The sequence below is a fragment of the Hyposmocoma kahamanoa genome, unplaced genomic scaffold, assembly GCF_003589595.1.
Source record: "Hyposmocoma kahamanoa isolate Upper Pololo Valley unplaced genomic scaffold, ASM358959v1 95, whole genome shotgun sequence".
Lineage (NCBI taxonomy): Eukaryota > Metazoa > Arthropoda > Insecta > Lepidoptera > Cosmopterigidae > Hyposmocoma > Hyposmocoma kahamanoa.
In genome coordinates, this window is record NW_020654972.1 from 1,316,394 (window position 1) to 1,340,906 (window position 24,513).

At 37.0% G+C, this 24,513-nt stretch overlaps 1 protein-coding gene across 2 annotated transcripts; it reads left to right on the forward strand.

The window, feature by feature from the left end:
• Positions 1-629: 629 nt before the first annotated feature.
• Positions 630-16,329, forward strand: LOC113238209 (homeobox protein vnd-like). 2 transcript variants are annotated; one of them, XM_026474994.1, is made up of 3 exons: positions 630-991; positions 10,000-10,214; positions 15,217-16,328. In XM_026474994.1, exons 1-3 carry the CDS (start codon positions 840-842, stop codon positions 15,819-15,821), a joined length of 972 nt encoding a protein of 323 aa, XP_026330779.1. In that variant the 5' UTR covers positions 630-839; the 3' UTR covers positions 15,822-16,328. The 2 variants fall into 2 exon arrangements, with proteins under 2 accessions (XP_026330779.1, XP_026330778.1); XM_026474993.1 differs by lacking the exon at positions 630-991 and adding an exon at positions 8,761-8,930 and having other exon boundaries at positions 15,217-16,329.
• The last annotated feature ends 8,184 nt before the right edge of the window (positions 16,330-24,513 follow it).

Consider the following 24,513-nt stretch of genomic DNA (forward strand, 5'->3'; position numbering starts at 1 on the left):
TTCGTAAGATTGATCTAAGAAAGTTAAAGCGCGATAACAGCGACTTTTTTTGTTTTTCTTTGTAAAGATTTTTATATGACATGTGTTATTTAGCAATTACTTACCGTAGTATGAATAATGTAGTACCTTCCATTATTAATACTATGTCAAGTAGGTAATTGAAGTGGTGTTTTTCTGTTTAATTTTTATGAAACTTATAATTAAGCACTTAAGATTTCAATAGAAATCAACGCATTTAATAACTTATTTACCTGTACGACCAATGTTGTGTGTTCACGCTATTTATAAATTAGGTAGGTAGTTAATGTTGATTTGTTTTTTAGTAGAATTGGTGTCTACATTTTGTTCGATATGTCCATGAAAATGGTTACGTCTCAGTATCTACCTACACTTGTCACCCCTGAATTTCATAACTCGTTGCGGCTGACAATGGCATGATTTACCGTGGCTATACATCTGACATAGATAAAGCTATCTGTACAATATTGCGGCGGTGGATCGGTACCGCCCGGCGTACTTACCGACTATTATAAAAACTCCCATATCGCGGGGAAAGCTAAGATATGATAAGGATACAATTTATTGATAACGCTTGCCGAACATCGATCAGTCGATAGGATCGCAGTCCACTCGCGTCTCTTCTGCCATCAAATTATCTACCGAATAATTAGCCGTACTCGTTTTGAGCACATACACTTTATCGACGGAGATTGGTGGCAATAAATCGATTAAACTGACATAATATTGTCGTTATCAAACAAAAATCTTTTGGCGATAGTAATTTGAGATTTTGTTGTTTAGATTTGTTTTCTACTGTGAGTGTATATGTAGTGTAGTGTATGATGATAATGATGGGCGAAGGCGATATGGGTTATGGGGATTATTACAACTATGACAGCTGGTCAGTGATGCCGCCAGAGTACGGTGCCGATCCCGGATATCAGTACCGCCAACCACAGATGGAGGAGGACTACCGGTACAATTCATATGCGTAAGTTCCCATTATCAGTTATAATAAAGGGGAAAAATAACACTGGGAAGCAGCACTGAGTTAAGTAAGTTGTGATTTTGCAATAGGATAGCGATTGGTAAACCCGACTTCACGATTAAGTAAATGTTAACGCATGTAACTGTTTGATATGTGACACACTCTGAACAGGCAGAACTGTGACGCATAAATCCATGATAGAGAACATGCTTACGGAATATACTTACTACCTATATTATTTGTTATTATTATTTGTTTTAGGCACGGTACCTATTAATTTCAGTAATAGTAGCCTCTTGTGAAAGAGTTTGTCCGGAGAAGTACTGCCACCTTACTATTTCTACCGCCAAACAGTATTTTGAAGTGTAAGTAGGGTGCTGGTGAAACTATAGGCGCATGGGACTTGTCAACTTATATCTTAGGGTGGCAAGCGCACTAGCAGTGCTCATCAGATCTTTGTGTTTTAAAGCTCTGAGTAGCACTGAAATTGCTATGGACATTGCCAGTCGCTTACTACTAGGCCCATTATTGTTTGTCCCGTCACTTATGTCCATTTACTTACACTTAAGTACCTACGTCTTAAACAAATGCTTGCAATGCGAAAGACACTCTTAATACATTGTGTTAAGAGTGTCTTATCATAGGAAATGAAACTATTTTTCCGGATTTAAATCGCGTATATTTGTTTTTTCAAACAAACCGACGTTTCGGTCCCTTTACAGGTCCCATGGTCACGGTTGACCTGTAAAGGGCCCGAAACGTCGGTATGTTTTAAAAAACAAATATACGCGATTTATATCTGGAAAAATAGTTTCATTTCCTATGTGTAACAATCGCGAAAACCTAAGAACTCGATAGTGTCTTATCAATTTAAGGGTCGTATTCCATAACTCTAATCAATGCTCAAGTCAGGACTTGAGCAGACTTGAGTATGATTTCAAGCACTGGAAATACGGCAAGGACTTGAGTATGATTTTCAGTGCTCACTGCAATATTCAAGTCCTGACTTGAATATTGAGTAGAGTTCTGGAATACGACCCTAAGTATTGGTTTAAGATGTAGGTACTTTAGTGCAAATGGACAGTAGTATCATCAAAAAATAATAGTTCGGAGTTTCTACTTAAATGTCACAAAAATAGTCAACATGAAGACTGATAGTTATTATTAAGAGAGTGTTTACTTGGTTAAAACCCAGAGCTGTTAACGTCTGTTTCACGCAATGTACTTAGCAAATGATCCACATCAATGTACCCAGATTCGGTATTACATATTGATTGTTTTTCGACTTCCATTCTCGTGTGAGTTTAGAATATGGATTATTAGAGATACAACGTTGCACGCGAACCTAGCATTGTCGTTGTAAAAATGGCTGGTCGGCGAAATCAGCTAAGTGTACTGAAATTGACTACGAGCATGGAAACAAGTTTATATTCCTCGTCGTCGTTTTACTTCATTTTCTTTTATTGAAACAAAGTTCCCTGCTTGAAATCTATGTCTAGGTACTCTATTTGAATGGATTAAGTTGTAACACTATATATCTGCAATAATATATATTTCAAGTAGTTGTATTTTGTGTGCCGTACTATTTCTATGAATTTACTGTATCTATCACTTCAATAACTACCAGTAGGGACAGCAGGTCAATTGAAAAGATAAGGTCGGTAAGAAACCAGGCTGATTCATAAACGAAATATTCTGTCCAAGCACAACACTGTGCTATTTATTATTGTGTTTGAATATTATTTTGTAAGTAATAGTATTTTTCCTGTATGTCCTATGCTTGGCTGATTATTTATATTACAGATATGGATGTTGTTAGTGTGTCGTAGGTTGCGTGTTCTGCACTTATATTCCCGCGGTGGATCGCGCGGTGAGTACCATCGAGCTCGTAATCCGCCAGCTGCGCTTTCTCCCATGCCTTCGTGGAGCCCTTAATTGGTTTGGAAACCCTCTTCGCAGGTTGGCGTGCTTCTAACCATTTAGTCCCACTGCGCTTAACCAGATTGCCATAACGAAATATTCGTGAAAACCCATCGAGTTGCCTCTTCGCTCGCTAACGCTACATAACTTGTAAAAATTTGGGAAAAATTGTGAATTCTTCATCGTAAATTCTTTACAAAGTGCCTACGTTAGGTGTTGACTGACGTGTGCGGTTGCCGTTTGTTCTTTTTGTCGGATTTAAGTGAGGAGCGAGGGAGGAATATATTACAACCTGCCGGTTTAGAGCACGGGGGCTGCCCATGAACAAAAGGCTTAATTATAAAAAGTTTATCAGCTCTTAAATTATGTGTCGTGAAGAAAGTTATCCGGTAATTTGTTGACATAGGCTGTACGAGTAATGTTAGCAAGTTTGGTCATAGGGTAGTTTTTTCTCGCTGCTGTCGGCGCATGGTACGGACCGCGCGGGTTACTCAAAACTATACTTAGCTTGATATTCAACTTTTACACAAATTGCTTTCCTATCGTGCTTCTATCGGTCCCCATTATTTTATCATTAGCCATTGCAAATAACCAAGGACGGTCCTTTTAAATTTGGTGCGTAATGATAACCTATTTGTGAATTAAATGGTATTCGGATTTTTCGACTTCACATAATGCCACGAAAGTTTTTTTAAATGTTCTCCTCCTGTAATTGTTCCGTTATAGTTCCGTTATAAGTAATACTGGTACATATTAGGAGTATTTATTGTTACGTATTTATTAATCTTTATCACTAAACTTACACGTTAATATCATAAACGAACTTGAACATGTATGAGCTACGCAGTTGATTATAACCAAGAAGATATATGTTACTTGGTTACTTTTCTGTAGCTTAAAAGACCAGTTTGCGGTAGTACACGTGGTGGTTAGATTGAAATAGTTAAAGAGATATTTATGATCGAGTGCAGAGTCGCAGGCGCCTCTGACGCCGACGGGCGATCACCGATGGATGCAATGTGTAGTGACTAGTGACCCGTGGCAGGGAGGGCTATCGCACCTGCCCGTTTCCCCTCACAAATCTGGCCCTCGCAGCTTTATGTAGGATACGTTGAAAATGCAGATAAAATTGTTATCGCCTACGTCTCATATTTTCATGCGAGAATAATACGGATGTAATTAAGAGTTATATAAATATAAAAAGTAGACTCTGAATTAAAGAGCTTGTTTTTTTTCTATTAAGAAATACAAACAAACTGCACAGTACTCTCTCAGATGGGGTAAAAAGTTGAACCTATTTATAATTTGTCTTACAGTCCAAGTATCCTAGGCAATGAATTTGGGTACTGCAATAAATTTTAAATTTGTGTCCTTTTGAGACTTACATATTTTCATGTGCTTTAATTTTTATAATGTAGTTTTTTTCTATAATAATATAATGTAATGCATACTTTCATGTCATGATGCCACGGACACACGCATCGACAACCACAAATTACACCCAAACTCATGAGAGAAATAAATGTAGGCCATAAAAATATTCATCCCGGCCCGGGAATCGGACCCGGGACCTCTGCCTAGCAGACCGGCATGGTATCCGTTGGGTCACGGAGGCAGTTTAAACATAATTATAATTACTTATATGTGTGTTTATTTACACGAAGAATACATACGCATTAGCACAATTTACTTTTATTTTCCCAGGAATGGTGAGTATCTATTTATTCTGGCTTTTTTGTCTACCATGCATACTATACTATAATAAAACCGATGAACGATGAGCAAGCGATGGTTGCGATAGATATTTTAAAAACTCATTCTCAATAAGTCAATTAAACGTTTCGTGAGCGTACTCGGACTCGGGGGTGCCTCCCAATATAAATAATTGCCCTTTGTTGTGCCCTTTAATGGGAAAAGTGGTGCATGCATGCATCGTGCTTTATACCCATGAAACTTGTTAGCTGTTTTTTGTTTAATTTCACATGGTTTACATTCGTTTAGGGAATATTTTATTTTAATTAGCTCTGCTTTTGCCATTAAGGACTTTTTGCAATAGGAAGTTGAACGTAGTGAAGAATGTAAGTATTAATAAAATATACATTGCTCCAGTATCCCATACAATAGATTTGTAGCAGGTTACGATATTTTACTAAAAAAAAACGATCGCAATTTATACAAAAAGCCGAAAAAAATATCAGGTTCTCGGGTTTTACGGTTGTCTAAACCATTGAATGAAACTATTTTTTCGGATCTAAATGGCGTATATTTGTTTTTTTAATAAAAACCAAGGTCGGGTTCACGGCTGAATGATGTAAAGGGCCCGATATTTTAATTAATTTGAAATAACAAATATATGCGATTTAGATCCGAAAAATTAGGTTTATTTCTAAAACCGAAAAAAATGTTTAAATCGCACAAATTGGTCTAATAAAATAAAGGGAACTAGTTATGTACACCCGGATATCGAGCCGGATTACGTGTCCGGGAGTATATACCTCGCACTTTTTTCGTAAAGGGCTAGAATACAAAAATAGTGTTATCATCGAAGAAAAAATTTTCCCCCGGTTTTGCAAACCGAATTCCCAACAAGGACTTATAAAAAAGACGTTTAGTACACTAGTTTCAAAATTGCATAATAGTTTTTAATCAATCAAACATTGTTTAAATTTAGGGCACTTAATACTGAAAATGCGTGGTGACTCGAGTTATATATCCGGAAGTGTTACAAATACTACCGTATGTACGTTACTACAACGCGGCTAAGTGACAAAATCATTTTTGAGATATCTAAAAACCATAACCTTTCCAATATTGAAATTCTTTAAAGATATTTTTGCTAAGAATCATTAGGGTAAGTTCCGATAAATCCTATACGTTAACTAACTTTAACTGTTTTGATATATAGAGAATTTTGAGCTCTATCTTATGCTGTTTAAAGCAAATATTCCTGTCACATACGTGGACGGCAGAATAGATAATTTACGTTACATTAATAAAATCTCGTGAAAGTTCCTGTGTTTATCCTGCACGTATTTTTATAATTTAACTCTATTTAACTCTATTTTCAAATTTTACGAAATAGTCATAGATTTAGTTATAATTGTTTAATTAATCGTTGTACACCTGCAAGTGATTAGCACCAATTTTATGGAAAAAAACACAATAAGTTCGCTCTTCAAAGAATTCCCATTTACTTGAAATGTTGACCTGAAACTTAAGGTAACTTAATGGTAATCGATTGGAAGAAAGCTCATTGTTTCCTTTGCACACCTGCAAGCCATAAAACTAATTCTTTTATCTTCAATTATTAGTAAAAGAGTGTATTTTTTTAATACAAATGTCTACTCGTCGGCGGCGATTCATAAATGATTTCTCTATATAAACCTATAATCTGGAAACACCACCAACCCATTTACATGTCCCACTGCTGGTCACGGGTCTCTTCTCAGGCGAGGGTTTTGGCCATAGTCCACCACGCTACCGTAGTGCGGGTTGGGGACTTCGCCCGCTTTCCGAGGGTTGTGAACTATTCTTCAACGGGTAAGATTTTCAAATTCAAACCCACTGCTTCTGTATGAGAGGCATTAGGTTAAACAATTAAGCATAGGCCACACCGCGAGCGAACCTAAGCTAAGTTAGCTTGGCTCACATAGCTGCATGCCTGGTGGCTATGCGACTTAGCTCGATTAGCTTACTTCGCGGTGTGAACAGATGTATGAAAACATGCTGAGGCTACGTGAACGAAAGCTAACTTAGCTTATCTGCACTCGCGGTATGGTCTGCGTAAAGACCACGGCTAGTGAAGTTTTTATTCTGAAAACAAATGTGTGATGATATATTACTTGAAAGTTAATAGACGCGCTGCGTTGGTAATAACGTCACGACGGTTAACAAAAATTGTAATACGGAATAAATAATAAGGAAAATAAATAATTGTTTAATTCTTAAATATTCCTTAACTTTCATAATTCTACTCGGTTGTGACATAAATAGGGCCCGGAAATGAATGTGTATATTGTAAATAAATGTATATTATAAAAATATAATGTTGTGCAATATCTATCAGAGAAAATAATATATTTGTATGGCATAGTAAATAAAAATGTAGAAAAGTAAATCTTCACAATTGTGAAATAGTTCTAAACTGCTTTCTAAGTTAGATAACTCACAGAATTTTTAATTTAATATTTTTTGTGTGTGCATGTGCGAAGAGAGGAAAGAATGAGAAGGTTTATGTTATTATTGTCATATCCCTAGGAATTTATATGTAATGTTATGCTTGTAAAGTTGTTTGTAAATGTAATGTGGCATATTTCTTTCTTGTAAGTTTGAATACGTTTAAAGTATGTGGTTTTAAATTAGAGAAAAGAATGCGACTAATTATTATTTTTTTCTTTGTTTGGTTCACAGAACTGAATGTACACAAAATAAATTACATATAAATAAACAAAACAACAATCATCTTACCATGTCGGAGCATGCACTTCTTTCTCACTGAACACAGTGTGCTAAATATATAATATAATTATTACTCTCAAGAAACATTCAGTTATAAAAAACTATAGGTAGATACTCTCAACCAATACTTATTACGAAATAAAACAATTGGCTTTGACTTTTAAATTTAACATAACGATAACAATAATCGCCTAAAAGAAGAGACTCAGGGATTAAATATATTTAAATCCTGACAAATACGATTATATGATGAACAGATATATATATATAGGTATATATATATATACATATATATATATGAATTTATTTTTTTCTGTAGTGAAATCATTTCAAAATGGTCCAATTTAGAGTCGTACGTGACTGACTTTCGACAAAGGTTTTTCGAGCAACAAATGCGATACAGGAACCTCTCTTGTAGCCTGTCTTTAATGTGTACCTTGATGGGCTCCAGACTGGGCAACAATAGGTACTCTAATATACCACTTTACGTACATAACATCATTATTTTTGTTCATAAACGCCAATGTTTGTAAAATATTTATATTTTTATGGAAATTTGGAGAATCAATTTCTGAGTTCCTGTACAAACGGCTAGTGCACACGTGCAGACCATAAACCGATAGACAATTTTTTTGGGAACTTTTGTTTTGTTCGAAGAATTTTTCGGTCACGGCATTGTTTTTGTTTGTCGTTTGTTAACAATGTGCTAAGTACTTGCACATGTGCTACGGGTGCTAAGTCTCTTTGCTTTTGTATGACAATGAATTGTTATTTTTATCTTTGTAAATATAAGAATTCATTTACTATATAGCCACATTTTATAATACTCACCTATTTAGAATGCAGTACGTAAAGCTACTTTTAATGGATGAATGTAAAACATTTTTTATAAGGTGAGTTCAGAAATCCTACAATATATCGCAGAAAAAACATTTCAATTATTCCCCAAACATGAGCTTACACGGGCTTATTAAAAACACTCTAAGTAAAAATCGTTATCCGGGCATTTAGAGCGTCGATAACGAACCCAGCTCAACAATGGGCTTAACGCGCACACTCATTACAAAAACCGACATAACATAACGCGCTACGTCAAAAGCTTCTCTATTCAAAGAGTATACTCCAGTTTTTTTGTCGGCAAGGCTTTGTAGGCGCCGCGATTGGCTGTACTGTGCCCCGCCCAGCCGCCGAAGTCCCGCCATTGGCGCGGGCCGCTGGAGCACCCTCGACACTAGTCCGGAGCTGAGTAGGCTGTCGAGGTACGAGGGCGGCGCGGGGTGTGCTTCACCCCGAGGACCACTCGAGGGTTGTTTAGTGCAGGCTCGGCGTCGCAAGGCGCAGCACGTGTCCCGCGAGTGTCTCTTACAACCGTCAAGATTATCCCGAAAGCAAACTCTCCCGGCCGGGAGATGAAGTGTGAGGAAGGCGAGAGCGCGCGGTCTCCGCCACCGACGTTCCTTCCGCCAGCCTCCTTGCTGGCATGGAGTCCAATTCTGTTGCCACCATGGGGCCCTGCTTTCTTGCCCGCACTTTACCCGGCAGCTTTTCGTTCTGCGTTCCCTGGGTGAGCAGTACGAATCTTTACTGGAAGTGATTAGTGCTAAAACTGTTATCGTACTTATGTTTAAAAACGGAAATCGCTTCTGACAGTGTTAGTTGTACTATTTGCTCGATGTCAAATAAGTCGATTCAAATGGAACTCATAAAATGATACCATCCTTCGAAAACTGTTTCTGACTAAGGTATATTACGCCTGCACATTTAATTGATTAGGATGATTACTGGGGTATGTACGTGTGTAATTCTGAATTGAAAAGAACAATACGTTAAAACATAATTTTTACCTATCATTCGTCTGTAGAGGATATGTACGTGTCTTCCGACAATCGTCCCACACAGATAATCCTTCCCAGATCGTGACACTCCATGTGACAGTTTTTGCACCTCTTAGTGAGAGCTCGTTAACAGGGTGTTTACAACCTGCGGCTTTTCTGTCCGCCGCTTTTCACGTCGTCACGTACCGACGACCCTTCCTTTACATGCTACACCTTCACCCGACATATTTTAATATCGACACTGTGCACAACTTCCTTTATATGGGTCACGTTTTTCTTGAGAGGTACTCAATGCAACAATAGCTTAGATTGACGGAATGTTGTTTTCTTTCAATTACGGAGTTGAGTTCTCGAGACGTGCTTCAAATTTAGTAAGTATTTGTCAAATTGCAGCGCTTGAGATGTTATTGGTATACTTGAGAAGAGTATCGTCGCTTTACTAACGTTTTACTTAAGTTCACCGGTCCCACGTAGCGAACAGTTTGGCTTAGGTAATTTAGTTCATGATTGGCGTAATACCAGAATAATGCGGTAAAAACATTTGTTATGGTAATGCACAACGTCGAACTCGTTGATGTTTTTTATATGGAACTTTAATTTTATTTCGCGTGTTAGAAATTATATTCGCGTAGGTACATTGTAATTTTCTGAATGTTTAGTTCAATAAATGGGTTAATGATGACGATGTTTTTTTTTACTTGAGTTTTTAATTTCTTTTATAATTTGTACTTACTTTTATGTATCATTTGCTAGATTTGTTTAAATTTATCAGTTAAAAATTGTTCCTCTATTCAACAGGCTCCTAGACAGCATGAAGATGCCAGGTCAACGCGCAGGCTTTCAAATCTCGGACATCCTGGGCTTGAACGAAGGCAAGCCGATGGAGCCGGCGGGCGGTGCTGGCCCAATGGGTCCGTGTTCTTTGGAGTTGCCACCGTATCCGCAGCCGCCGTACCCGCCGGAGCTGCTGCGACATCATCAGCCCTGGCTCATTGAACATCACGAGGGTGCTGGTAAGTGCTTACCAATTACAAATTTTGGTTTTTGGTTTTGTTGTAGTCAGTTGAGTAAACAATTAGGTATGGAATTCGCTCCTTTATGTGAACTCAGTCTATCTCAACATATCAATAAATAAAAAGGGTACTTTACACAGAGTTTAGAACCAGACAATAGTGGTTGGAGGTAAAACGGTTTGTAGCTCATCTCAATGGCTGTTCCTCAGCGCCGTTTGTATTCTGCTACAGCCTGTCATGTTCACAAAGAGAAAAACTAACACATGTATCGTTCCAGTTCTAAAATTTCCAGAAGATTATAAAATAGATAGCGCAAAATCTTTAATTATATAGATTTTAGTATCACATACATCTACACTACAATGTCTACCTCGGAGGTTTGCCTTGCTTGTAATCCTTTATCACGTATTATACGTATTTACTTAGATTGACTTATAAAGTGAGAGTACACAGTTAGTTGTACTTTGTAAGTGCGAATAAGACATCATAAAGCTATGAAAAAAGTTCATTTATGTATAAGATAAATTATAACTGGTTAAGTGCTTATATAATTCGGTGGCAAAGTCGCTTCAAAGCGCGCTTCGTATGAAGAGCTGAACTCGAGATAATGCTCGATTCAATTTTATGGCAGTACTTCTCTTCCTACTAGAGTATGGTTAACACTTTATTCAAAATTCGTCTTAGAAATGAAACATAGCATTTAGAAAATATGCTTGTTTACTCCTTTGCAGGTGTGATAAGATGTGTCTTTAAAGAAAATTAAAATTAAAGTAAATATTATTATTGTAATTAAGTTTATTGAATTCACGACGTTTTACCACTATGATATTTAAGTTTTTTTTGTGAAATTGCTCCCCTAGTTTGTTATAATTATTAATACAAAGATCGAACATCATCATCATCATCCACAGCCTGATTTCACCCACTGCTGGGTATTTACCCTCCGAAGTTTGTGGCATCCACCACGGTCCTGTGCTAGCCGCATCCATTGTCGCCGCTCGATACGTACTATGTCGTCGACCCACCTTGCATCTGGGCGCCGACGCTTCTTTTGCCCATCCTCAGCCATCAATCAGTCGACGTCTTGCTCCACGTGTCATCACCTTGCCTTGCTATGTGTCCCGCCCAACCCCATTTGAGTTCCATACTCCGAGTTCCAGCATCGTGGACTTCATTCAGTCATCGGATCTCAATGTTCTTAACTCGGTCTATAAGGCAGATGCCGTGCATGGCGCGCTCTATAGCCCTCTGTGCGACTCAACCTGTATACGTCTCCTGCGTGAGCATACTTCCATGTCGGCACCATACGCCATGGTGGGCAAAGATCGAATACTAAGAAAAATTTCTTCGATCCAGCTGGATTCGTGCTACAGCTGCCAGCTAAACCACGGAACGAACCTGCTGACTTTACGAATTATTCTATGTGCTTCTTGGAGAATTATTCTATGTGATCTTTGTTTTTGGTTTTTGACGACTTTATTAAATATTATATTGTGATCTGATACAGGAATATTGCAATGTTGCATTTTAGTTATCGATCTTTGTTGTTACAGATACAAACTAAAATCGGGATATAAAATATGTGAATTCAATTTTTTTGAAACTGCAAACGTTATTATGAGACACGCGAAATAAAAGTGTTTGTTATCTCAACGTGAATTTGATATAACTGTCATGAGTGCTTGTAAAGTTTCCAGTTCTTGACGTATAGGTATTTACAAGTATATCAGTGATAGCAGGTTGTGATACAGGTACACGTGAAGCGTAAAACTGCTATTTGTACAGCGCGATCTGTGACTTATAGTGTTGTTTGTTATCTAATGTGGAAAGTTATATAATGAGGTTTTCTATATGTTTCTGGTTTACTATAGCCGAATTATAATAACGCACACACTAGTTTTTATTTACTTTATTTTATTTATACGGGAAACACACAGCGTCATATAATAAATTTCATTTTTAACGCGTATGAAACAAACCCTGGCTAAAACAGTTTTCGCTAATGTTTAAAATGAGTGATGAGGTATAACCAGGCTATATTCAAAATAATAATTACCATTACGTAAATAACTTTTCATTATAATTTAAATTTGTTGAATATCACGATATTCAACTATCATGATATTCAATTATTTTATGTGAAATTACTCCACTAGTTTGTTACAATTGTTAATACAAAGATAGAACACTGAGAAAAATTCATTCGATCGCTTAATTATGTTATAATAAAAGTTCCTAATGGCAGATTTGAACCGGAATGGCTTATTGTCTAATATATTAATTTCATGATATTCATTATTAAATTTAGTGCAAGCCCGTACAAGGAAACTATTTTTAGAATAATTATCGTGACAATGAGGTATTGCAAATGGGCCTCGCGGACGTAGGTTGAGTCTTGGACATTTCAATCAAATTTGGCTTAATAAATAAGTAGAATCAATGTGATTATTAACAATTTTGAATTAAATTATTGCTACTTATTATATAATTATTACTCATAGCTAGGTAAAACCCTGTATCGCGGGTGCCATGAACATACACATAGATTACCACAAGTTACACACTAATATACGAGAGAAATAAATGTAGGTCATACAAATATTTCTCTCGACCCAGGAATCGAACCTGGTACCTTTGCGTGGTAGATCAGCATGGTCGTTCGGCCGTGGAGGTGGTTAATATTGCCACCGTTAGTTGAAAGGGCGTATGTGACATATGATATGTCTACTGCCGTGATCAGTATACAAAAGGCCGATCTGTCACTACTTTTATTTTTTCGTAGGTGGATAAGGTATAAAAAAAAGTTGGATAAGGTATGAAGTTACCGCAAGGGAAAAATAGATATTTTTTAATTTAATTTCTTTGAACATTAATTTCTCGACTTTGAGTTTTTGTCACAAGCGCCCTTTCAACTAACGACGGCGGCAGAATATTGTCATAAATCGCAGTTTGTTTTGTCGCATTACTTGCTTTCGGTAGACTTGATTGTTAATTTATTTTTTGATTTTGGGTATAATTCTTCATGCGCTTAGGTTTGGTCTACAGACTGTTTTGCTTATCACTGATTATAGCAGACTATATATTTTTTGAGTACCAAACCGTTGAGTGTTTGTACGAAATTGTTGTACATGAAGTGTGTTGTCGAATTATCATATACAAATACGTGGACCCACTCCAAATAATAGCTATTCGGTAGTCGCGTTCGAGAGTCGAGATTATTTTGTGAAATGCTCCTCTAGTGGAGTGCCTTCATCGCTAATCTGTTGTAGGCATTAATTATTTTTATCGCTTATCTAACACTTTTGGCAATCATAGTAGATGCAACGTCGATTGCTTCTAAGTTATAACACTAAATACTCCTATCGCCATTATACTGGAAAAAAACAATTATTTCACAAGAAAATGAATTTGAAATAAATGCTATTGAAATTTCAATGCCTAATATTTTTTTATAAATATACCACATATAAATTAACGTGGATGACCATGACACATGATTCCACATTTTATGTTCTATCAAAACTATGTCTGAAATACTTGCATTTTGCATAAGCAATTACGTCGCGTTTTCTTAATAAGTAAGTCATTTGACGACCTCCGTGGTCGAGTGTCTTGCACACCGGTTTTTATGGTGTAGCCCTCTCTAAGGTGCCGGGTTCGATCCCCGGCCGGGTCAATGTAGAAAATAACTTTTCTATATCGTCTCGGGTCTGGATGTTTATAATACCGTCGTTGTTTCCGAGTTCCTTAACACAAATGCTTTAATTACTTACTTTGGGATCGAAGCAACGTATGTGATCTTGTCTAATATTTATTAATGTTATATTTTCTCTATAAATAAATGATTTTCCGCAGTATAATAACGATATTCTAAAATCTAAAAACAAAAAATATTATATTATATATTAAAATATTATATTATAAAAATATATAAACAAAAAATATTTATAACGGAGACGCAATAAAGCCTTTACAATTAGCAAATGTGTAATAGTAACTATCACTTAACAAATCACATTTAAAAATGATCTTACATTGAAAATTGCACACATTACAGTGTAGTGTAATAGTTCACGCCCCACAGCGGGGTAATTTGGCGTTTATTCTGGGGTGATGTGACAACAGGGGTACGGTGGAACGAATTCATCGCCAATAGTGGGACATAGTGGGATATAGCAGCTGCGTGCGATCAATTACACACTGTTGCAAAGCTATATATGCCTTATTAGATGACAGTTACACATTTTATTGTTTTGTTACAATGTTGTGTTGGGGTACTGGATACCTATTTCCATTATGTGATGCGACTTTTGACAAGTAGAAGGATAAATTTATGTATATAATTTATACTCAGTCAGAGGCAACATAGCACTTTTTGAAATTGCTCAGTGAATACAATTTTGCAGCCGAATCGAATTTTAATATAAAGTGATGCCTGAATGAACCTTTATTTTATTGACAATCGCAGCATTGATATGATAATAAGATTACCAAACTCCTATTTCGGATATTAGCGCGAGAACGCGAGAACAGTGGACATCACGGGACATGACACGATGCTTTTATTAAACCTGCCGCCGTTTATTGAGGTGAGCTAAGGAACAAAAGAGCTGCCAGCTGCTTGGGGTGGGAGTGGCGTTTATCCCTCACCTCTTCCCCTTCCCTTCTGTGCCCTGTACCACGCCCAGCGTTCCCCGTCCCCCCGCGTCGCGCCTATATTATCATATCCGTGTGAAACTCGTGCTACGCGAGGGGTGAACTTGTAAGCCATCAACAATGTAATATTCGCCGCGATTTTTTTTTCCTATAATATTTATTTCATATTACGTTAAGACACTCTTAAATAGGCCGTGCAGGGATAAGATTGAGTGTGGAAGTTACTATCTGCTTATGACAGCCATATTTAAAAAAATATAGTCACTTATATTACTAATATTTAGCCGTACCGAAGAATAAGTATGTTCGAATCAAATTTTTTAAATATTTTTTTTAATTATCGCAGGTGTTTTGGGGCAGCAAGCTAGTCCAGACAGTACTTCAAGGGCTTCCGAGATCTCATACGTGGGCGTGTCCGCCTCTTCGCCACCCGTCGGCGACCCCCGACATGAACACGAGCATGAGGATGGCGACCAGGACGTGCACGACATCGAGCACGACGATGAACATGATCTTGAACAACACCCTGCCAATAACACAGACCCCAATATAGCTCACAAAAAACGTAAACGACGAGTGCTCTTTTCAAAGGCTCAGACCTACGAGCTAGAGAGGCGGTTCCGTCAGCAGCGTTATCTCTCCGCCCCCGAAAGAGAACACCTCGCCAGTTTGATAAGGCTGACTCCAACGCAGGTAAAGATTTGGTTCCAAAATCACAGGTACAAGACGAAACGCGCTGTCCAGGAAAAAGGAGCGCATGACTTGAACATTGGCGGTCTGAATTCTCCTAGGCGAGTTGCCGTGCCTGTGCTAGTGAAGGATGGCAGACCATGCATTAGTAAGCCTGATGGCCTTCCCCCTATGGGGATGGGTTTGCCGCCGTACCAACCGATGCATTCCCAGCACCCCGTCAGCAGTCACGGACCACAACCAACTGGCTGCTGGTGGTGAAATTAAGCACACTAAGTCAAGTCATACATTCTGTGGTTTACTAGTCGATATGTCGCAGCTTATTTGCAAGACCATCAACAGGCAAATGTCTGATAACGCTACGCCGTGTTTATTTTGTTCGACTACTTTATAACCTTGCTAATACGTTGCGACAATAAATTATTGTGAGGATGGATACGTCCCATAGTTAAAAATTTAAGTTGGAAATTGTTGTCCAGAATAAAAATTTACTCGAATAATAAATGATAAACGTATTTGCTGCCATTGAACATTTTAAGGTATCTGGAGTTCCTACTTTCGTGTATAAATAATTATTACGTATTCTGATCGGTGCCAACCGATCATGTGTTACGTACTTTGTAGGGGTAGTAATTGTAGCCTCAGGCGTTGAATTGTAGTCATAAAGTACATTCCATCGTAAAGGAAGTCTGTATATTAATGTAAAATTTGACGAGTATTAGTTAATTAATATTATGAGAATTGACCAGATTTTATCAAATGCAATATTTAGATATAAGGTCCAGTATTATCATAGTCGAATATACTTAATAGTGGATAATTTTATTTATGTATATTCCAGATAGAAATTTATATTAATATTTTAATTAAGTAGAGTAGATGCCTGTGACTGTTGTCGATGTTTGTATATTCTGTAAATATTGATTTGTGTGGCCAGTTACCGGGCAATGAATTTTCATTACACTCATAAGTGTCATTTTCTTTCATCCGCTTTTGCAACTATAAAGTGTTCTGTAATCATTCCATTAATTTTACCAAACTGTGTTTAAATATATTTAATGGTGTAATAAGCCTTATTATATACTTATTAATGATTATATTCCCTAAGTATCTCTATAAGATACCAGTGTAGAATAGAAACGCCTGCATATTACTTAAGATTGTAAAAACGTGTTGAATAAATTATTATGAGAATATAAAATTAATTGAATGTGAATCTTGTTGTTTTGTTCCCTTTATAGCTTCGTAACTAACTACGCCGCATAACATTTATTCCGCACATTCCGTACAAGTACAACAAAAATAACTTTTATGTATAAATATATTTCACACTTTGATGACCTGTTTGGTCGAGTGGCTTGCACACTTGTTTTACCGGGTTCGATCACTGTCCGGGTCATTGTAGAAAAACTAACTTTTCTGTAATGCATTGAATTTGATTTTTATTTATTTAAATTTTACTGCACACAAAATAGTACAAACGGCGGACTTAATGCCATTCGGCATTCTCTACCAGCCAACCGGAGAGCTGAGTTCAGAATGAATAACAAGGGTGCATAACATGACAAGTAAAGACAGTTAGGATCAAAGTTTATAAATAATTATGAAACATTATTTACACACAATATATACATGAATTTCAGACGAATGGAATGCAGATTGAGACTCCAACATGAAATTGATTGAAATTGCTTAAAAGTTAGCTCATTCGGCGTATTTTGAATATAGGATGGCAGAGCGTTCCAGAGTGTCGTATGATGTTGTCTAATATTTATTTATTTATATACCATTAATTAGTGGTTTTAAAATATCTGAAATATGCCATAGATGACAAACATAGGATATCTATTTTGGGTGTTCGTTACTAAAAAGGTTCCATCTAAAAGTATTAAAGCAGTTCCTCTATACCACAACCAAGTCCATATTGACACTATCAGCGTAGTTTCCTTTCCCGGTTATTTGCACCATGATGAGGTAATGATCCCCGTTCCAAGCACGGTTTGTTTCTTTAACCAAGTGAACGTTCTGTCCATCTGTTTGCCAGTTAAATATTTACCGGTGGTTTATCTAATCGCTGCCGAGCGATAGCTCGACCCGATTACTGAAATATCTACCTATAGATGTGTTCTCAACACCTGTGCTATTTATTGCTGCACCTATCTGTCTGTTTCTATGTCACAGCGGTAAATGCTGGTATTTCGAAAAAACTAATCAATCTTGCCTCTGATATTTTCAAGATTATTAAAAAAACGTGTGTACACGTTTTTTTAATAATCCAAAACCTCTTGACTACAAAATTTTTGCTGTTTAATTATAAAAATTTTTGATCTCTCACACAACCATGAAACAAAACAAACAACTATTATCTATTCTGATTTTGGATTTATTTTTGACAATATAGTTATTCGCCTATTTCTGCGGAAAATACGAAACACTGTGGTGTATCTAAATATATAAAAACGAATAAGAACTTTATCTAGTGACTTATGAGAATTGATAGTCGTGTCTATTCATTTCATTCGATAATGATTATGACTCATAAAAACTGCTTTGGCAGCGTTAAAATAAGTTATAGTTAAAATATTTTTTATTTAGATATGAAAATGGGACATAGGACAAATAAAACACCTTTTTTTATAATATTAAGTGACCGGACAAACAAGTCGTGTGCCTGGTAGTAAGCGTCACGCCTGTCCCTAACAGTTGCAGTGTCACTCAGAGCTTTAAATCACAAAGATCTGAGGGGCACTGCCACTGCGCCCGACACCCTGAGACATAAGTTGACAAGTCCCATGTGCCTGTAATTTCACCTGTATCTATGCTTAAATAGGAGTTATAAAAATTCATATTTTAAGTATACATAATTTTTTCTGACTTTCATGTGATAAAAGCACTTTTGACGCGTGATCACATGGGCTTTATTGAACCTAAGAGTTTTGTAAGAGATTTTTCAAATTAAATTATTTGAATTTCTTATGGAGTAACATCGAATTTAGCCTGGTAAACTAAAAGCTTCGAAAAAAATCCGTAACTGTATTCTCGAATTTGATTCCTGAGAAGCATAACATCCTACATAATTTTTCGAGTTCTATCGACCGTAAAACTGTATATACGAAACTCGTCGGTATTGAGTTCTTTAAAAGTATTATAAAAAACTCCAGACCTTTACCTACTTCGAAGTACTTCATTGTAAGTTTGGAGTTATAGTATAGCTCGGCTCCACGATAAAAACAGGGTACCTACAGCTTGTGTCCAAGCCCTCCGCCAGTGATACGCCTTCACGGGCGTCTCTGGTGGACCCGGTATTGTCTCGCCGGGGTTTGTGGTTAACTGCAGGGATTAACACGGTCGTAGTGGCCGGGGCGTTAGCCCCGCGCGCAGCCAGCGTGTTTTAGTAGCAGTGTGGACGCGAAGCGATGCGCGGGACTCGTGAGTTGCCCTTTAAGTCGGAAGCTATGTCCGGACATTGTCGCACGACACTACGACCGGCATGTTTGGCACTAGCCCGGAGAGCTAGTAGAGGATGAGCTAGACGTCCTCCGGGTCCTCCAGATGCAAAGGTTTATGGGAACTGGAGAGACGCTTCGGCGTCGGGAGGTGAGCGTGCCTACAGCACCGGTACCTATTTGGAGCTATTTTCCGGAGGGTGCTGTGTGCACCCGGGGCAACTCAACCAAGGCACTAGGCATTTGAGAACCGGATGAAATCCGTGCAGACGGGCTGATCTGGGGTCAGGCCCTGACTGAGAAGCGCGCTATAACCAAGAGGTTGATAGGGAGGATAACTATACACAAAACTTATGTATGTAGAATGATATGGGAGTTGTCTACACAGCTATACGAGAACAATGAATTGGTAAATAATTCTCAGAGTTCTGGGCAAAACAGCCCTCAATTATTTGACAGTGAAAATTTCGTTGATACTCCCGCTGATTTTTATGCTACAGACAATAACGATAGCAATTTTGATTGGACGCCTCCTAAGTCAAAATGTCGCAAATGATAGATGACTCTACATAGTACACGTTCGTGACTCCACAATACCTGAAATTGCTATTTTAATGCATAAAATAATAAAAAAAGGTTATTTCGAATATAATTAGATTCTTCTTCATAAATTTTGTAGCAACGAAAACAAAAAAAAAACTTTTTATTTTTTAACTAAAGTCCTTTGCCGGTACCAGTCATTCCATCATACAGTCGGTACCTATAATGGTTTTGTATTTTTTTTTCTCATTGTAATTCCCGACTGTGTGATTGGATGACTGATACTGACAAAGGTTACTTTAGTTAAAATAATAATAATAAAAACAATAATTTTCATGTTGTATTATAAATTTTATTTGTAAGGTGTCACATGACATTACGGTAAGATTTTTCTATTTGATTTTTGTTTAAAAGCAGAACACGGTATGTGAACTAGTTTTTTTGTTTTATTGTAATAAAAATAAAAGTAGCCTCTAATATCCAAACTTTGAATATTAGAATATTCTGTTATTAAAAATAGATCAGTTTTATTCTTATGCCATCCTAAATGTTATATATACTGCATTTTAACACAAAATCGCTTCTCCTGTAAAATTACAAAAATGGCAGTTGCAGTGTAATGCTTCTCAGGTACGGAATTATACTTTACGATATTGTATAATACTTTCATTTTTCGCAGACCCCGCGGCTTCCAAAACAATTAGCGACCATATAGCGACTTACTTTGCGTAATGTTAAATACAGCTAACTACCCTATTATACATTTGTATTATAAGTCGTTTTCAAATGTAGTAAGTTTACATTTAAAGTAGCCAGTATAAACTTTATGTATTCATTTTTAACAATACAGAAGTGCTTACTAAAGCGTAAGTATGTTTTCTTGCAAATAGCTTTAAGAAATACAAACTTTAACAAATACCTCAAGCGTCACAATGCTTCGTGTATATGCTTCTATGCGGATCAATTGGAATCGTTCAATTCAACGAAGTGTCGTTATTAAATAAATAATAACATTACAAAGGGCTGAGTCGTCAGTAGCGACAATAGGACCACAGAGTGTGAATTAATTCCGATGAATTCGAGAAACGCCTTCGTTTTTCAAAAGGGCGGGTGAATCGCTAAGCCGATTACTGAATACAAATACAGCCTTTCGGCTCACATACGTTGGATATGCAGTTTGTTTTTATAAACATTCGCTTAGTGCTCAATAATTGAAATAAATAAAATTGTTATGAGACGCTCCACTGTGCGGATCGAGCAGTCTTTGTTGTACAAAAACATAAAAATAATAAACGATTGGAAAATTCAAAAATTCCGTTAAAGAAAATCGAATCGAAAAAAGGCTGTATTGTCATTTTAAAAACTCACATTAAAATTTCTTTCATGTGGATAAGGAAATCGGCAGCTACGAATTACTGCACGGAGATAGACCCATATGACAGTTCTACAACTGGTAGAAAGACTGTGGTCCCTGCCAACCAAATAACCTAACCTAACCTAAGAATTCGGTATATTATTTTTATCGTTAGAATAATAACGCATAGAAACCTAGTCCGCACATGCTAAGTGAGGCAAATTGAAGCGCGCCCAATGGGCCTACACGAGCGGGCGGGCCTTCAGTGCTCAAGGTCAACTTGCACCGCAAACAGATCAAGAATTTTAGCTAAAAATGACGAAATGTGCGGTAAATGAGTGTAAACATACGTCAGACAAACATAAAATAGATACTAAGATCACATTCCACAAGGAAGTAACGCGTTTCAACTTGTATTTTTATATAAATATTCACTAAAACCGAAAATTAACCTACTACTAAAACTAGCCTACATGAATTTGATTTTTGCCTCACTTGTGACAGTTCGTTTGACATGAAACTATCATTCTATGGTTATTAATCTAAGTTTTTATCGATGAAAAAAGAAAATTAAAAAGACAAAAAAAACCAAATTATCAAAAGTTTCTATAAAATAATACTACAAATATATTTATTATCGTGTCTATGAATGAATTCGTTTTAACTTTTTAAATAAGTTTGTACTAAACACATATTCCAATATGTTTTTGACCTTTGAGTCTATAGTTACACAAAAAAGTAATTCACAAAAATAAGTGCACCATTTGTGGATGGCTTTTATCTATCATCTTTTGATGAACAGCAAAGGCAGCGATACGCGCTAAGTGCCCGCGTTATGACGAGGCACATTATAGCCGCAACTTGGACACTGAAATATCATTATCAAAACATCCTATACCATCTAACTAACTCATATTTCAAATATGTTATTTGTTCTCTCGCGATACGGTTGAATATTGCGAAGACACAGTAAAGCTAGTTCGTTTGATGCGGCCAAGGGGTGTATTGATTTTGTTACGCTTTCTTTGTTGCAAAATAGCTTCTATTCTACTGTGTTAAAGTGCATAGTAGCCAGACGTATAGGTACGCGCGTAGCATATGAAACACAATATTGTCGATGTAAGCGCATATCGTGTATGATGGACGAGCGGGGGGTGCTGAGGTGAAATGCGGGGCGGTCATCGCGCAGTCGACCTGAAACTCTGATAAGACTATGGACTGTTTCTACCTGAACATTATTGCCTTTTTTGTTTATTCGTTAGCCCACAAGTACAATACATTAAATGAAATAGAACTAAATGAAATTTACATATACACAGATACTTGCGAGTTTATAATTCATATTAGCTGAACGTTATACAGTCTTATATTACAAAATTTTCAGCTATTTTGTTTATCATTGTAGCAAAAACCAGATTTAAAAACCTAATTATGGCTTAAACAGTGCTTAAATCCATGTAGTAATTAATAAATATTTAGCAAAAGCATCGGCATCATTATAATTTAATTACCTCATCTATTTTATTACGAACTCGGGTCCAATAAAGTTCACACGATGTTTGAATCTGTTAACAGACTATAAACCCAACAACATCACGCCGCAAATCCAGCAGCCAATCAAAGCTATCAAGTAGTATGTTAACAATTGCAGAACATTCGTTAAGGCTTAGTGGCACGCGCGGACAGCGTTGGTGGCATTGTGGTGGCTATAACTCATTGTGGTGGCCATGGACACCCAGAAAACATGCTTTGGAAAGTTAATTAAAACCGAGTTCTTGGGTTTTCGCGATTGTTACACATAGGAAATGAAACTATTTTTCCGGATTTAAATCATGTATATTTGTTTTTTCAAACAAACCGACATTTCGGGCCCTTTACAGGTCCCATGGTCACGGTTGACTGAGGTGGTGTCTTCAACCATTTATGTCTAATATTAATGCAAACCACCCTATTTTTTCACTATAGTTACAATAGTTATTAATTAAATACCTTATTTTTAATTTTACAAAGAAAACATTCCAATTTACGCTACATTAAGTTTTACAAATTATTTTATTGAATGAATTTTTATTAAGTTTAATTAATTATTAATAGAAATTAGAATAAACTAAAACATATTAATTAGTACCGCAGTCTTATGTCTGTTTGGGATTTTTCATTAGAGGAAATACTGGATCCCAAACTGGTGGTACGGAGAAACCATCTTCCCTGTTGAAATTAGGATGTTTTTTAATTTCAATGGCCTCTCGCAGCATCCTGGGTAGATAACGGACTTCTTTTGCAAGGACCTAGGGTTTGTCAAACTTCATTGAATGTGTAGGTTTATCCATGACATGCTCGCAGACTGCAGACTTGTTTACGCGATGGTGTTTGACATCAGCTGTATGTTCTTTGACGCGGGTACAAATACTTCGCTTTGTTTGTCCAATATAAGAGAGACCGCACTCACAGTCAAGCTTGTAAACTCCTGCATCCTGTAAGGGGATGATACATTTCACGGGTCTCAGGAACTGAGAAATCTTCCTCAGGGGCTTGAAATAGGTCTTGATAGATGCACGCCTGAGGACTCTTCCGATCTTGTCTGTAACACCTCTCACGTAAGGTAAAATGGCAGGTCTTCGCTCGACTGTTGGTGGTTTCACACGGGGCCTGCGGTATTGGCGTGGAATTTTCAACTTATTCGCATGTAGGACTTGCTTTATATGCTGAAGTTCCCCTGCCAGATGATTACAGTCGCAGACACCATATGCTCTCTGAAACAAAGATTTGCCCACGGTAGCTAACTGGCTAGGATAGTGATGGGAATTACCATTGAAATACCTATCTGTATGGGTTTTCTTTCGAAATACAGTATGGCCTAAGGTGTTATTAGGATTTCTTTTAATTAAAACATATAAGAAAGCTAAAGTACCACAATTCTCTTGTTCCATAGTAAATTGAATACGGATTGGAACCGACGTTTCGGACCTGTAAAGGGCCCGAAACGTCGGTTTGTTTGAAAAAACAAATATACGCGATTTAAACCCGGAAAAATAGTTTCATTTCCTAAGTTCATTAAAACGTTAAGTGGTCTGTAAGGAATATTTTTTTACGTAATATTTTGTATTTCGATCGGATACTATCATTTACAATAACTTGTTTTTGGAAATTTGATTGGAAATACAACTCAAATATTGAGTTGTAGAGCTTTTATACACAAGATATGAACTAACTCATAATAATTAATATTATTGTAAACTTTTTCATAAGCAGAAAGTAGTCCTTCAACTGAAATAAGGCAAATGTACACAAATTAAGATCTCTTGTTTCACAGCTCTACATTTTCGTAGACTTCGTGCGTTGTTTTAAAGGTGTTTTTTGTTCCGAATAGGGCAAGGTCCCCTTTTGAACCTAGCCCCTTTTACAAAGCAGGAGGTCTACTATGGATTTGTCGGGAGGCATTATGTCCCGGACTAACGAATATTAATAACGGGTTCCCGCGGCGGGCGCCGGCGCGGCCGATCGTCTCATTTCTGTTATTGGCTCCGTCACGTCGCCGCAGCTTACGAGGATTATGCAACCGTTCGCCAGAATTATATGAAAAATGTAGATTTATCATTTTTTTGTAATGTTC

What these genes read in the sequence shown, in the direction of transcription:
- LOC113238209 (XM_026474993.1), top strand. Translation starts at nt 8,776, where the DNA reads ATGAAGTGTGAGGAAGGCGAGAGCGCGCGGTCTCCGCCACCGACGTTC. An exon ending in TTTCGTTCTGCGTTCCCTGG is followed by an intron (nt 8,931 to 9,999) that starts GTGAGCAGTACG and finishes TCTATTCAACAG; the next exon opens with GCTCCTAGACAGCATGAAGA. An exon ending in TGAACATCACGAGGGTGCTG is followed by an intron (nt 10,215 to 15,216) that starts GTAAGTGCTTAC and finishes TAATTATCGCAG; the next exon opens with GTGTTTTGGGGCAGCAAGCT.